At 40.1% G+C, this 15,747-nt stretch overlaps 2 protein-coding genes across 3 annotated transcripts; one reads left to right on the forward strand and one right to left on the reverse strand.

Annotated features, from left to right (window-relative positions):
- The first annotated feature begins 131 nt into the window (after positions 1-131).
- Positions 132-11,272, forward strand: LOC114152281 (cold shock domain-containing protein C2-like). 2 transcript variants are annotated; one of them, XM_028030118.1, is made up of 4 exons: positions 132-325; positions 7,971-8,178; positions 8,304-8,426; positions 9,460-11,272. In XM_028030118.1, exons 2-4 carry the CDS (start codon positions 7,991-7,993, stop codon positions 9,620-9,622), a joined length of 474 nt encoding a protein of 157 aa, XP_027885919.1. In that variant the 5' UTR covers positions 132-325; positions 7,971-7,990; the 3' UTR covers positions 9,623-11,272. The 2 variants fall into 2 exon arrangements, with proteins under 2 accessions (XP_027885919.1, XP_027885918.1); XM_028030117.1 differs by having other exon boundaries at positions 133-325; positions 7,849-8,178.
- Positions 11,273-14,407: 3,135 nt separating this feature from the next.
- LOC114152430 (jerky protein homolog-like) lies at positions 14,408-15,124 on the reverse strand. The gene is made up of 3 exons (XM_028030335.1): positions 15,008-15,124; positions 14,834-14,906; positions 14,408-14,650 (listed from the first exon to the last, which is right to left on the reverse strand). The coding sequence occupies exons 1-3, from the start codon at positions 15,013-15,015 to the stop codon at positions 14,408-14,410; spliced, it is 324 nt and encodes a 107-aa protein (XP_027886136.1). The 5' UTR covers positions 15,016-15,124.
- Between the last annotated feature and the right edge of the window lie 623 nt (positions 15,125-15,747).

The following is a 15,747-nucleotide window of genomic DNA, read 5'->3' on the forward strand; positions in this document are numbered from 1 at the left end:
TGTCGTAAACAGTGTTGCTGATTGTTTCCATCCATTCTGACAACAAGAGTTGACTGTGGTATCGTGAAGCCGGCTGTTGTTTGGAGCTCCCCCTCCCCTCCCCACGCCCCGTCTCTGCTGCCTCCTCTTTCATTCGCTGCCTTTCTCTCCGTGTGTGTATGAGTGTGTGTGTGTGTGTGTGTGTGTGTCAGAGGCATCCATACCAAAATCCCCGCACTCATTCAGCTCATGTTCCCGCACCTTTTCGCCGGATCTAGTTACATAACTGCCTTATTTAAGAAGAAGAAGAAGAAACCTTTTTGACGTCCGCGCGACGTTTTTAACGGTGAGTAATCGTTCATCTGTCTTCCTCCCTCCCCATGTTTTGTTTGTTCTTTATCCTTTCAACCGGTCACTTGTCTGAACATGATGGCAGCTGGTTAAAATTCCGACATGACAATACAAATAGTGATATTTGTTCCACGTGAGAGTACGTCCTTTTACGGCAGAAATGAGGTTTTTGTCCACAGGCATCCTCTTCCCTTCTTGTCTCCCGCTTCCACAGTGAGAGAATGTTCTGGAAACGGTCCGCCTGAAGGGTTGGTGTTGCCTATTAAATCATTTAGTCCTGCTAATCTCAGTCCCCATCAGATTAGACCACAAAAACGGGCCACTTGTCCCTTAAAACGGCCAATTTAAAGTTTAAAGACAGAGTGTGTGTGTGTGTGTGTGTGTGTGTTTAGAGGAGTTAACGTGTCCCTCATACTGATGCAGATGGCCACTGTGTCCTGGTTCCACTTGGGTGGTGCGTTTGGCCCTCTTTTTCCCCCTTTCAGTACTAAAATCTGCAAATGAAACCCCTTTTAATGACGTGTTTTAGCGAGAAGTGTGAAACATTCACTGCAGACTCGTTCAAGTCCAACTCCTGGCCTGCTGGCAGTCTCACAAGTGGGCTAACTCAGCCTGTCAAGTTTGTGAATTATTTATTGTCCGATTTCCTCCAGCAGTCCTCAGATCCGTCCTTTCCTCTGTGACTCCAGTACGTGTTCTCCATCACTGCATCTGCACCGCCTGCAAACGTCAGCCATCTTTAATTTACACGGACTGGAGCAGAACACCCCCCCCCCCAAAACAAAACATAGAAATATTCTTTACTGTCTCTCAGTGCGGAAAGTCCAGGTGCCTCGGCAGCAAAGTGAAAGACAAATAGAAGCATACAAATTCACACAAAGGTTAAGACATATATATTAAAAACAGAACAAAAATGAACAGTAAGGGGAAATTTACAGCACAATAAAATAACACCATGTTATATAAAAAAAAAAAACAACCAGAATGCTAGAGATTAAAATAAATGTTCAACTGAGGAGCGTGATCTTAAAGAAATTTACAAAATGTGCTTGTATATTTGTGCATTAAAAAACAACAGACTATTTACAAGAAATTGAAATACTGCAAATAACAGCAAGAATGTAAACAATTATTGTGTTTGATTTTGTTTGGAGCAGTGATGGTTATAAAGTCTAGCAGCAGCTGGGAGGAAGGATCTGTGAAGACGGGTCTTTGTCCGTTTAGGACGCAGCAGTCTGTCAGTTAAAGGGCTCTTAAAGTTAAAACTAAAGAGCTGTTTCAGACATGAACCATAACTCAAAATTACTCTAGAGATCCCCGGTTTTGAGTTTCTAAAATAATTTTTGGTTGGTACAAATGGGCAGATGGTCAGTACAAAACATCCAGCCATAGAAATCTCGCCTTCTTTCCTGAAAAACCGGGGAACCAAATTGTGACAGGGCGGACCTAAAACCTTTATGGATATTAAAACTTCACAAAGGCTTTTGCTATTAGTTTAGAAATGTATTAATTGTGCACAAATCTTGTACAAAGTACAAGATAAGATCATGTCCTCACATTCTAAACCAATCAGAGCAGATGGAGCTTTAAATGGGCTCTGACAGTTTTTCGTAGAAAACAACTGGAATTGCTGAAATCAACACTAAAACCATTTTTTGTTTTTAAATTTCAAGTTAACGCTCACAAAGCCATTACCTTGCTACAGCTTAAATGGTTTATAATGATCTTTTTTTTATGGCTGTAGGATTGTTGATGACATTTATTTCTTGGCATTTTGATTCTAATGCACAGACGCACACATAAGTGGCTGAGCATGGGAGCAAGAGGAGCAGAAAGAAATCCGATCCATCCCTACCGCCAACTTGACAAAGTCTCTGCTAACTATTATTATTTTAAAATAAATATGTAGAAAATGATTAAAGAATTTGGATGCCGCCCACCTTGCTTGGCTGGCCGCTAGAGGTTGAGTGGCTAAAGTCTTTCCTCTGCCTACATCCCCCACAATGCTGTGCAGTTCTGAATCAGCGTTCAGTGAAATTGATGACTATATTATTATTGATCACGTGTCTATTACTGTATATATTGTTATTGACATGTTTTGGAATAACTACGTTTCTCTTGCTTTATTGACCAGAATTTTGTGGCAATGAAAAAAGTCTGACTTTAGTTTCAAACACAGGTTATAGATAATGAGCATAAATATCAAGTTTAGGGGAAACAAAAAAAAAGGACAAAATGAACCGTATGTACATGCATGTGTGTGTACGGCTAATTAGTTTTTATCTGTTAAACAAGACAGGTTGTGGTAATGCAAATATGCTTAGTTAGTTTTATACTTCAGCTGACTCCTTTCCTTAAAGATGAAATAAAAATGATCACTTTAAAATTGTTTTTCTTCCTCTGGTATATTAGGACCATTGCAGATAGAAGAAAGAAAAGGAGGAGTAAATTTCTGCTTGAAACGTTCAATCTAAAAAGTTTACAATGTCAAAAATTTGCTTGAAAAGAGTAGGAAATTTTAGACAAACCTCAATATTTTTCTAGAAAAAGTTACATTTCTGAGTTTCAAAAGTCCACTTGTTTTTTCTTTTACTTTTTCAAAATTTCCTAAATTTCAAAAACTGAAAGAAATTTGACGTTTGGAGCTCAGTAATTTCCAAGTTTTTTTTTTTTCTTCTAAATGTATGAGATTAATTTCCAAACTTCAGAGTTTTTACTCCTACAACGACCCTCCCAAGAAGCCATTATAGATACCGAATTGTGTTCGATGAGCCAAAAATACTTAAATTTAAAAAGGGAAAACGAGGCAGAAGAAATCTGCAAAACCTCTGCTCAAACACGTGTCTTTCATGAAACACAACATCAGTTATTTTGCTCAGATATCTCGTAATCTACCTCAGATTTGAAGCTGAAACACTTCATTTCTAATCTAAGGAATGTGGGAGTAAAACTTCAGGTCTCCTGCCTGGACATTCTAGTCCACCTCAGTAATGGCCCCAATCCAACCACACTGAACTATATATAGACTGATGGGAAGAGGCACAAAGTGTGCTGCTTGGAGCCTTCGGGAATCACTCTCTCACACACACATGCCCACACACACACACACACACACTTACCTCATGAGTCTTTCTCAGGCTTTCAGCCTGCCTGTATACGGCCTCTGATGAAGCCGGAGACTCTTCCACCCGCAGCTGTGTTTTCATTACAAACAAGGTTTCGGTGTGAGCGCTGAACCTTTGTTCGACGATGCCCTGCAGTTATCAGTGTGTGCACAGATTGTCATAATAATGAGCCGACTAACGATACAGATCAATTCTCCCTGTTGTGACGGGATAATTTGGTTTGTGTCAAGTGGGTGACTGAGCTCATTTGTGCTCAGGAACGGCTGTTATGAAACGATCCAATGAGCAGCTCATCTTTGAATAAACCGCAATTAATGTTAGTGTTGTGGAAGTAATACTTTTTATCTAATAATGTCTGATCAGAGGATCCTGAAGGGGATTGTTTCCATGTTATATTTCATATCGGGGTCTGTTTAGCTGCCACAAGCTATGACAGACGTGGCTTTATTTCCACAAACCAGCCAGAGGCATCAATCCAAAAGATCAATAATATCGATACCAAGTCGGTATCGGATTGATACTAGCGTGGTAAGATCAATATTTTTTGTTTCTCTCAACTCTACATCAAAGATGACTTTGGTTTGATTTGCTCTCGAATGTATTTTTTGCAGAAAAACAATGCACACAAACTTTTTTTCTATTGTTACTGTTTGTCACGTTAATGTGGCACCAAGTAATCAAAAGGAAAAACTACAAAAGGTCAGAAGTTTGATGATATGTCAAACTTTGACTACAAAAAAGTATCGGTATCAGTATTGGCCCTGTAGTTACTTGTTATTGGATCGATGCCAAAATGTGCAGTCACACCTCTACTGGAAACACAACTTTAAAACTATTTAGTGGTGATTTACGCTTCATGATGACAGATTGGGGAAAATAAAAACTGAAAAAGACAAAAAAAGATAAGCTGCAAAAAGGGTGATCTTTTTGAATTTCTTTTTGCTGGAAGTTGTACTACTTTTACTTGATTCATGATTGTCAAGTTGTCAAGCATTAACGGAGGAGAAATGAAGCCATTGAATTGTTCCAGGAGAACCAGAGAAGATTGCATAAGTTACATCACACCAAACTCTCTGCTGCTTGGAAGAACTGATCTAAAAAGTGATAACTGTGGATTTGACTTTAAAAGTTATCCACTCAAGAGATTAAAGTTCATTCAAACAGAAGTGGACAGATTCTGGAGAAAATGGAGTCAACTAGCTGGACCAAATTTGTTTGTCAGAAGTAAATGGCATTCAAAGAAGCGAAATGTTGCTGTCGGACACATTATTTGGCTTGTGTAACCCACATAAAGTGGGTATGCCTCTTTAAGAGACAGAGGTTAAGGAGGCTGGGTGGTCTACCTGGCCAATAGGAAGTTTAGTTTCCAGAGCGTCTGAACCAATCAGAATGCAGACTGCCGTTGTGGGTCCCGCCCTTCTCCCCCGGGTCTGCAGTACTGTTGTTTTGCCCTAGAGTTCCGACGTAATGAGACAGCTGAGCTGTGCAGCGCCAGCGTATGTATTGTGACAGTTAAAGTATTTCGTACGAACTGTATTATTTACAAACTGTATTATAAACTAACTCTTTTGTAAATAGATTTTCTGTTGATCGTCCAGCTTCTGGGCTGGAAATGATTTATTAAGTATAAAGACTAAACTTCAGTTTTCTGCTGTTAGAGCCGTTAGGAACCGTTAGCTCTTTCTGGCAGTTGGTTCATCTTGTTCTCCGTTCAGTTAAAGGTAAAATTTAGGCTATAACCTATTTTTACTTTATTAAGTTTATATTATTTAGGTCAAATATGCCTTTACACCGTCTAGTGCCCCACGCAGCCGGACTGAGAGACACTATACAGTTGTCTGAGGCGTGTCGCATTGAGATCGGTGAGCATATTCTGAGCCTTTCATTTGGGTTTTTGTTGTTTGTCACATTGTTGTTAAAAATATCCTTTATTTGAGTAATTAAGAAATGTTTTATTATTGTATTGGAAAAAAGGATTAAAGCTAGAACAGCTTAGTAAAAATCCTATATTTCTGCTGGTCCTGTCTGTTGACAGGTCAGGTTTTTTTTATTTATGCTGGATTGTTCCTGAAGTGGATCCTCCTTTGACCTTGATGGCGAGCCTTCCCACCTGGACCTAAAGAAAGAACCAGATTTCGTCTGTCCCATTTGGAGTCCTGCTGCACCCTGCGGTGTGGTAGGCGTGTAACACACATCTTCACACACAGTTGGTTATGTGTGAGACCACCGACTGACATTCTCCATTCTTATTGTTTTTTTTTATTCTGGACAATACATTTTGGACCAATTTTATTTCATACATTATAACAAACTGCTGTGGTGGAAATTCTCCTCTGTGAACGATGTCGAGTTAACTCAATTTGGAAATGAATTTAATTAATCTGTTGACTAATATAATTTAGAGTGCAGATTACTAGGGTGCACCCAAAATATTTGAATCTAAGAGATAGCACTTGGCCAAGTAATATTGTCATTATTTTATGTATTTTATTGTGTGTAATTTTATTTTCATAATTGTGTGTTTTGTGCAACTGTCAATTGTATGTTTTATGTCACTAAAGCCAGTTCTTTAGATACATCCAACTGCCTTTGTGTGTCATTTAAACACTCCACTGTGCTCCGATAGCCGAACCTATTGGCCCATTTATCTAATATATATATACTACCCTTCTCTACTGTGTTACACTTGCAGACCAAAATGCTTTAAGAAGTCAGTACAAACTTGGCAAAGTGATCAGTGTAAACAGTGACGGGAAGGGGATTGTAAGAGATGCATATGTACGAACTTATCCAAGTTACCCTGTACCACTTGTGAGAGCTGGAGGACAAACGAGGAAGATGAGGAAGAAACTTCAAATGAAGATACCCTCAACAATACTTCACAGAGATGTAAGACGCATTGTTGTGTTATTGCCAATAGAAGAACAAGAAAATCCTTAGGATAAGATCTGGTGAAGAGAGAGAGGCGTGACCTCCTTGGGTTCAAGAAACCAGGAGCTCAAGTGGGAGGTGTCAAGTTAAACAACAAATGGTGTATTTGTATGAGTGCAATACCATCTCCACCCAGCTGGCACGTGGCTCACAGAAAATCAAGCACACCCGTCTCTCCCACTCAGGCCTTCAGGAGCCTATAAAGCAACTCAGCACACCTGTGTTTGAGATAATCTCTACAAACAAAGACCTCATCTTCAAGCTCCTGCAGAACACCACTGGTTTTCAACCTGCTCAGGTGTGTTGATTTGGAAAGAACAGTGATTTAAAGAAAAGAAAAGAGAAATAAAATAAAAAGATGACACTGAGAAGAGTTGGTCCTGGATTTCTTTGATGGGAGCAAGCCTTGTCAAGTTTGGGCAGAAGCTAAGGTGTTTTGTAGAGACTAAAAACTTGACAATGATAGTGCCTAATGATAAAACTTTTTCATGTGCTATTATCCACATGTCTGATTCATGCCAAACGATGATGACTCATTTCATGACAGCAGCAGTGGTCTCTTCTGGTCTCAAATGGTGGGCTGAGAACTTCAGACATGATACTAGTGTGTTTAAAAGAGCGAGCAAAGCTCAAAGTCCTCATAACTGATTTCATTTCCATTCACCAATGTGGATTGATAACTGAGAGCTAAATCAGAATATGAAGCAAAAAATAATAATCTTATTTCATGCCTTTCTTCCTGTCCAGGTACTAATTGATCAAAAAATACATTGTACATACCTTGCTCTATGCTTTGCTTCGTTCAGACGGTCTGGACCATCCGCTATGGAAAAATGATTGCTTTCTGTAGGCTTCCTTGAGGTTCTAAATGTCACCCAATTGCTAACGTTTGCCCTTGACGTACGCGTGTACCATTCCAGTTCAATGCTATGAAGCTTATTGGAAATGACCTGCGCTGTAATCAACCATCCTCTGCCGTAAAGGGAGAAGAACCGATCCAAACAAGATGGCTCTAAATGTTAATTCAATATTTGTCCAACACGGACAGAATGCCTTCATTCACTTCCTTCGGTGCCGTTTATAAAACTACAGGCAGACCATACAATTCTAAAACCACTCAGAAAAATCTGTCATCCTTCACAACCCTTTAGGTCCTACAGACAAAACAAATGTACATGAGGGGCCTCAACAGGGTTTCTTGTTAATGTTGGTTTGTGATGTCACTGGTTTTGTCATCGCCAAACCTTTGGTGGAGGCAGCATGATGTTGTGGGTGGCATCTCAACGTAAAGTGACCAAACTCTCTGTTCCACAGAGCAGGGTTTGTCAGACTATGTCCAGAATTTGGAGCAGAGAGGAAGGAATGTGCTGCATTCCTGATCTCGGTCTCATTGAACCCTTTTTCACGCTGCCTGACTTTTCAACAAACGTTCCACCATTTATTTATGTCTTCTCTGCTCCAGGGTGTCGTAGCTTCATCCGTCCACCTGGAAGAGCTCCTCTCTGGGCTTCCTCTCCCCGTCAGAAACCCTCGTGCCATGCGGGAGGTGTAACCCTCCACCCTTTTCTTCTTTGTGTGCCACGGAAACCCTAAGCCAAGCCAAGATGTCGGGCACCGACCCGTCATTGCCGACAGACCCCCAGCTGCCTTTGACGTCCCCCCGCACTCCCCTGCAGCTTTCTTTTCCTTTCCTGAGGGAAGGCAGCCGTGTTTGGGAGAGGGAGAGGAAACCACCTCAGCCTGGAGAGCTACCCAGCCCACTGCCAACAAAACGCACACGCACATACTCAGCGTGAGTAAAAACACAGTGCACGAGTTTGTCTTTTGTGTTTTTCTCTTGGTTCTCTTAAGAAAGAGCTTCAAACGACCATCGTAGTAAATTAGCCTGTCCATGTCTGCGTCTTTCTCTCTCTGCAGGACAGTACGAGCCAGATCAGGTCCTGTATTTAAGGGCGTGTGTAAAAACTTTTCCAGATCTCAGGGTCATGGATTCATCCGTCCTACGCATGGAGGAGAGGACATCTTCGTTCACATTTCTGAGTGAGTCTTCCTCACCAAGCACACCGTCCTTCACTTTAAGCAATCTCTGCTGACTCCTCTAGAGCTAGTGGCCGTCGCTTTGGGGCAAACTATGTCGTGTCCTCGTTTCTCAGCGCTAGATTGTCATTTTCCTTGCGGTAACATTCCAGTTGCTTCATAATCCTGGAAATTCATTTTCTTGAATTTTACAAGAAAATGTAAAATTCAGAGAGTGAATCTATCTTTGTCACCTATTTACTTTCATGGTTTTCAACGGACTTTGGGGAAATATTGTGCGCTGTACTTTTTCTGCGATTCCAGTAGTTGCTTTCCATTACCATTGTGCTCAAAACTAGGGCTGTTGTAAAAATAAATTTTAGTAATCGAGTACTCTATAGAATATTTTTACGATTAATCGCGTAATCAGATCTCTCTCTCTCTCCTCTCTCTCTTTCTCTCCCTCGTACACCCGCAGCGCTCTTCCTACCGTTCGCTCCAAAACACTGAGGACGCGGTTCCGAGAGCTGAAAAACTGTCCTACTCCAAACATCGGCCCACACAATTTAAGAATGCTTATTTCTCCCCAAAACCTCTGAAAACGCCAGGCAATTCAGCGTCATGTTGCTAGCACTTAGCAACAACTCATAGGCGGAAGTGACTGCGCTGCCCACCAAAAATAATGACCCGGCCGGAACACGGCGCGCTAAATAATAAAACATAATTTAACGAGGCTTCGAGGCAGATACATTTTCCTCGAGGAATTTTAATAATCGAGGTACTCGAATCACTCGAGGAATCGTTTCAGCTCTACTCAAAACTAAGTATTGTAAATATTTTTGCTTTTAAAATGAACAGACCTGATCAACTTGGTGGGAGATGAGAGTAAGCAACATTATATAATTTAAGAGTAACAGGTCTCTCAAAGTGAGCTTGGGAATGGACTCTTTGTAATCGCACAGCTTCAGATCCATTCTCAGGTGAAAAGGTCTATTCAAGCTGGGCCTTTGACTTTTATGCAGGTCTTATTTTATCGTAATTTCTCCCCTCTGGACAGCATTGACGGGGAGTACGTGCCTATGGAAGGAGACGAGGTCACATACAAGGTGTGTCCGATCCCGCCCAAGAACCAGAAAGTCCAGGCTGTGGAAGTGGTCATCACCCACCTGAACCCGGGCACCAAGCACGAGACCTGGTCGGGTCAGATCATCAGCTCCTAGACAAGCGCTTCGGGCGTCACGGCGAGAACGTAACGGAGGATTAGGGTTTTTTTAATTTTAGGCTTTATGTTTTTGTGGTGTGGCAGATAGGGCAATCTGAGCTTTCTGAGAGGTACAAGCAGGGCCACAGATGTTTTGGTACGGAGGGCGAAGTGCGCCGTTAGGCTTGAAGTTAAGCATTGAATGTATCTGAATGTTTTTCTAGTGAAGGTTTATGGGGTCGTCTGTAGGATTTACGTATTTTACGTCAAAGCCTCGAGTTCGGAAAGTAACACCACAAACGTTACTCATTTCACCTCGATAGGACGTGTGTTAGTTGGTTTTGAGGATGTGATGTCTCGGTTTATTTGGGACGTGTGAAAGAGGCCAAAACGAGCTCAGATCAAACGGGAAACGGTTTTGGCTCATTGACTGCCAGTGGGAACCATGTGACTTACAAATTCAAGGGACCAGCTTGCTAGAGCTATTTTCTTTTACTTTCATGCTGGAAACTGGCGCACACTGTGCTGCCAAATCTAAAAAAAATAAATTAAACACACACAATATATACCCTTCTGTTTTTTCTGTTTACAGACTGCATGTTGTAGGGAGAAAAAACTAGTTGTTTTCACGGATGCTCTTTTTTTTTCTTCTAACATTACAAGAACATATTCATAAGTCAAAACCTTTGCAAGGTTGTTCTTTATGCCGGTAAACCACCAACCGAGTGCACTCACACAAGCAGTTTGGTTTCACAGACATCCTGTTTGTTCTAAAGACGTTTTGGCCTCAGCAGCTGGGTCGAGCTTGACAGTTTAGGAAAAGTTCTTTCAGTATTGTAGCACTTTCTGTTAGTAGATAAGGGCGGAGGTCCAGTTTCATTGTAGCCAGGTCCTATGACGGTCACATGTTTTCTGTGGTAGAGATGGTATAATGTTGTTAGCCTGCCACTGGAAAACAAGGCCAGAGGGTTTAGGTTTGAGGGAGGAACATGGCGACGGTAACAGGTCCTGGGTAAGGGTAGGAGATGAAGTGAAGGATCGAGCAGTGATGCAGCTATTTAGGGAATGTAAGGAAGAAATACAAAGTTTCAAGTCAGCACATTGCAAACCATTGCTCACAACCTGAAAGTGAACTGAAAAGAAATAGTTTGAGATTTTGAAGAAACATACGGTTTTGTTGGAGGAAGTTACCTTAGCTGCTAGGTCGCTTTGTAGCAGCTATAGGGGTGTCAAACTCCAGTCCTCAAGGGCCGCTGTCCTGCAGTTTATAGAAGTGCCACAGGTACAAAACACTGGAATGAAATGGCTTCATTACCTCCTCCTTGTGTAGATCAGTTCTGCAGAGCCTTAATGACCTAATTATTCTATTCAGGTGGTGCAGCAGAGGCACATCTAAAAGTTGCAGGGCAGTGGCCCTCCAGGCCTGGAGTTAGACACCTGTGGAGCTGCCTATGGCTAGTTTAAGCTAACTATGTCTAGTTTAAGCTAACTATGTCTAGTTTAAGCTAACTATGTCTAGTTTAAGCTGCCCATGGCTAGTTAGCTTAGTTTAACATAACATTTAAAACTCTAAAAATATTATTTTGAATTAATAATACCAGAAACTTAGCTTAATGTCTCATCTTTAATCAATAAAATAATACATTAAGCTAAGCTAGCTAGCTGGAAATAAAAGTCAATATAAAGTTCAAATGGAAAATATTGGCCTTTTCTGAACATTAGGCACATTCAATAAAAACAAACAAAATGTCATCATAAAGCAGAAAAATGTCTTATTGTCATTTTTTTCAACTTGGTAGAAGAAAACAGCTAAGCTGAGTTTAGCAGCAGAAGTCAGAGTATTTTACGCACAACAGCAAACCGTTGCGTATTGTGAACATCAGACACATTAACACATAGAACTCAGTATCATTTTGAACCAGAAACTGACCATAGCATTGAATCTTTTATTGTTAGAAGATAATGCTAAGCTAAGCTAACTGCCCAGCCATTTACACATGTTCTACAGCAAATAGGAAAAGAAGTCTTTTTTGATCATCTACCACATATAAACATAGTATTTTTAGATATCATTTGGAATCTCAAACTGAGCATAGTGTTTGATATTTAATTGACAAAGCAAACAGCGTAGTGTTGCTAAGTTAATTAGCTGCTTTATGTAGCGTATATAAAATGTAAAAGCAGCTATTTTTGTTTAGTTCTTGCCAAGTCAGCAAATAAGCATATTTCACAAATTGCTGAACTAGTTCTGACACATTGTTGCTGAAAGAAAACAGCTGTTCTGGTTTTAATAAAAAAATTTTTTTAAATCTTGATTTCCTGACATTGTTACAGCATTACGTACATCTTACGTTTTCTAATTGTTACAATAAAAAATAGACACATTTTTAATTTGTACCTTAAAATAATAAACACCAGATTTTTTTCTTGTCTGTTTTTTTTTTTTTTTGGAAGTTTCTTATGTCATATAAAGACTGTGAAACAGACAATAAAAACACAGGTAAAGCTTCCAGATGTAAGGAAAAAAAATATTTATTTATGTACTTATTTATTTTCATTTGTAACTATGAAAAAAAATTGGTTTAGCAATTAAACACTGTATTTCTATGTCTTTGTGTAATTTTAAGCTGTTTAAAACGCTGCACATCTCACTCTGATGATCCTTCCCTGCTAAAATCTCCTTCCTACTGTCATGTTATCTTAAAAAAAAGAAAAAAAACTCAACACAATTTTCTAATTTCTACTTTATCTTTGCCTAACTTTTAATAACTGAATGATGTCCAAGATGGTGACTTTCGCCAAGTTCTTTACGAGTTGTATGTTTAGTTGAGAATGTTCTAATTCAGTTTCATCATGCAGTAACCCAGGCGACGCCTGTAGAGGGAGCTGTTGTCTCATCTCTCATCCTTCCTGGAGTTCTCACTTTTAGAGTGATCTAGTATTACAGTTGCACTCTTTATCTGTTGGATGTCTGTACTGTGGAGAGAAACAAGTCTGATTGTGTTTTTGGAGCACTTTTATTTGTTTTAATTTTTTTTTTGTCAGATCACTGTGATATTTGTCGTTTCTTGTTTAAACGTTAAATAAAGCTTACAGCTGCATACACAGAAGTGTGTTTGAGCAATATTTCCAGGTACTCTGTCAGCGTCAAGACACTCGAGCAAATATTCTGTAGTTGTATCCTTATATTGTCGCTTCACAACAAACATGATTTCAAGGCGCCTTACAGGGAAAACAGGTTTGTTTCATACCGAGTTGTCCATCCTGTTCCTTTACCGTCCACTAGAGGACGTCGTTGTACAAATAATTTTGCATGCACAACTTGCAAAATTCACTTTTTGCATGTATCTGTACGACCATATTTGTATCTCCTGCTTCTAGAGACTGTCCCAAGAGCAACAACAACAAAAAAGCTGTTTTTTCAGAATAAGTAGATGTTTTGCTGGTGTCCGCAAAAAGGCCCGTTTCAAAAACCTCTAAATTGTTGCGTCACAATTTTTTGCCTACCAACCCCAGACGTGCCCAACCCCTCACCTGGCAACCCAAGTGGAGCTCCACCCACTTCCCGCTGCACAATGGCTCCTGGAATATGAAAATGTTTCGCGATGTGCTGCAGTACAGAGCATGGAGCTCATGCATTTCCTCCCAGTCGCTGGCAACAGAGATGCGTAGCTTCATTTTAGTTTTGATGGCAATGTCTCTGCGATGTTGCCAGAGAAAGTTTTTGTTTTGCAAATCACTCTAGTCTAGGGAGGTCAGGTGTCCTCTGCTCTGACAACTACCGGAAAACCAGGTAGGATTTACCAAAAGACTTGGACTGTTCTTCACAATCTGCAGATGATGGAGATGAAAGTACATAGTGACGTCTCGTTTTGTATTGTTGTTCGGCAGGAACATGATTTGTCATTTACCATAAGCTAACACTGTGCTAAATGACGCCTCTGCTAGTCCTGTGTCTCATGTTACATTACCCACACTATCTGCACATTTACTGGGAATTGTAGTAAACTTAATGTGATAGTCTAGATGCAGTATATATATATATTATATATATATATATTAGAAAATGTCAGATTTTTGAAATAAAATTGGTCATTATGCCAAGTACACCTCGCTGCAGCAAACAGAAAGGGGCGGGGACGGACCACTGTCAGTCTCATACCTTATATGGAAATGTGACTATTTCATTCCGGAAATGAAGGGGGCGCTAGTGACACTATTTCCTGTAGGGGAGAGCGGGGTATTGTGAGCCATTTTTTACATTTGTTTCCCTATAGGCAAGGTAAAATGATGTATCAGTAAAATGTAAACATTTCCTATTAATTTGGGATGTTTCCTAGCTATGGAAGTTATCAGAATATCGTCAAGACAAAGGACAATGAAAATATGATTGTTTTAAAAAAAGTGGTCCTGTGTCTCACTTTACCCCAGATCAGGGGTAAAGTTAGACAGACCAGAAAAATCAATGGGGTAAATTGAACCATTTGGGGGTAAGCTGATACACTTACGTTTTCCACTTTAATACTACCATAACACATGTTGTAACAATTTGAATCCTGACTGACAACCTAACCTTCAAAAACAAAAAAATGTCAGACTACGATCAGTGTTATGGAGATTGGTTAATTATAGTTAGCACTTGAAAGTAACCCAAAGTATTAAAATGTAAATCAAATACAACATAATATACTTCAAAATGTTTTAATTAACATTCACAGTGTGAGAATCATAGCACAGGACCCTTAGCTAGTATCTGGGTGTCAAGAGCAAAGTACAAGCAGAACCAGCTAATGCACAGTCTGGGTCACAGGACATGGACACATAATCGGAACTTGTCTTCATTCATCCATCCTGTTCTGGTGGAGGCACCTTTGGCTCCTGGAGGTGCTCCTATCAGGAAGTCATCCTTAAACCTAACTCTGGGGAAGACAAACATAGGAGGTATGGCATTCCCAGCAGCATTCACTGCACACACCACAGTCACTAGTTCTCCCCTCTCAGATGATGTGATAGAACCAACTTGCTTTTTTCCTTTCTCTGTCACAACCTGAATCAAGATAGAAAGTCTAGAATCAGTGACAAATGTACAATCAGTAGGTTACTATTGGTCTAAAAGTACATTGTATTTAATTTCATTCCATTCATTTTTCCAGCTCACAGGTTCACTGGTTATTATCACAATCCACTCAATATCAGTATGGTGCTCTCTTGTATATCATGTGTTGCTTACCTGTCGTGGCTTTTGAACTGTAAAGACGCCGGTTTCATCTACATTGTAAATCATGTGTGGAGGGAATGTGTGCCTGTGAAAGAGGAGAGGCAAAAAAAAAAAACCTTATCAGAATTCAAAACAAATCTTACGGGTAAAGCTAACTTAAAACATTTGCAACTAAAAAAGTGTCACCTGTCCATCACTACAGCCAGATTGTCGAAGAACTCCCCTACTGTAGTTTTATTGAAGGCTGTAGCCCTTCCCAGGGATGTTGCCTCTGGAGTTTGGACAGACAGATGGCAACATGCAAGAAACCTACGAAACCACTCTATTCCTAGAGAGTAGATAATTTATTATAATAAGATTATTATTTAGCATTATTATTTAGCTTGTGATCACTTGCACACCCTAGCATACCTGCACATTGTTTCTCTGTCCAATTGGTTGGAACAGGGATATTGTTTCTCTTTGCGTATTCAAATGCCAGTTCACGGCACTATACTGGAGGAAGGCCGTGGAACTGGTCAGCTAGTTGTTTCAAGTGTTTAGCAAGCTCCTCCTCCATCTCATCTGTGAATATTCTCTTTGCCTCAGCTACTGCACTCCGGGCTACTGATTTTACTTACCCTTTCTCTTTTTTCTTTATGAATCTTTGTAGGGTTGTCTTGTCAATATTTCTGTCCCTTCCAGCTTTTCTTAAAGACTTCTTTCCTTGCCTGACCTCAGCAGCTGCATTCTCCAATTCTGCGAGGGGTGTTTGTCCCCAGGTTGTTTTCCTGGTGTACTTTCTTGGCATGATGGCTTTTCTACAATGGTTATGACATAAAAATTAAACAGATGTAATGTAATATTACACTAAATATGTTTAAGACTAAACTTAAATTGTACTTCATGATGGGGTAACGTAAGACAGTGTATCACATCACCCCACG

The sequence above is a fragment of the Xiphophorus couchianus genome, chromosome 10 (genome assembly GCF_001444195.1).
Source record: "Xiphophorus couchianus chromosome 10, X_couchianus-1.0, whole genome shotgun sequence".
NCBI classification, from domain to species: domain Eukaryota; kingdom Metazoa; phylum Chordata; class Actinopteri; order Cyprinodontiformes; family Poeciliidae; genus Xiphophorus; species Xiphophorus couchianus.

Excerpts from the sequence above, each read along its gene's own strand:
- LOC114152281 (XM_028030118.1), top strand. The coding sequence starts at position 7,991 with ATGTCGGGCACCGACCCGTCATTGCCGACAGACCCCCAGCTGCCTTTG. Across the intron at positions 8,179-8,303 it reads CGCACACGCACATACTCAGC|GACAGTACGAGCCAGATCAG; the intron begins GTGAGTAAAAAC and ends CTCTCTCTGCAG. Across the intron at positions 8,427-9,459 it reads ATCTTCGTTCACATTTCTGA|CATTGACGGGGAGTACGTGC; the intron begins GTGAGTCTTCCT and ends CCCTCTGGACAG.
- LOC114152430 (XM_028030335.1), bottom strand. Across the intron at positions 14,651-14,833 it reads CAGTTCAAAAGCCACGACAG|GTTGTGACAGAGAAAGGAAA; the intron begins GTAAGCAACACA and ends ATCTTGATTCAG.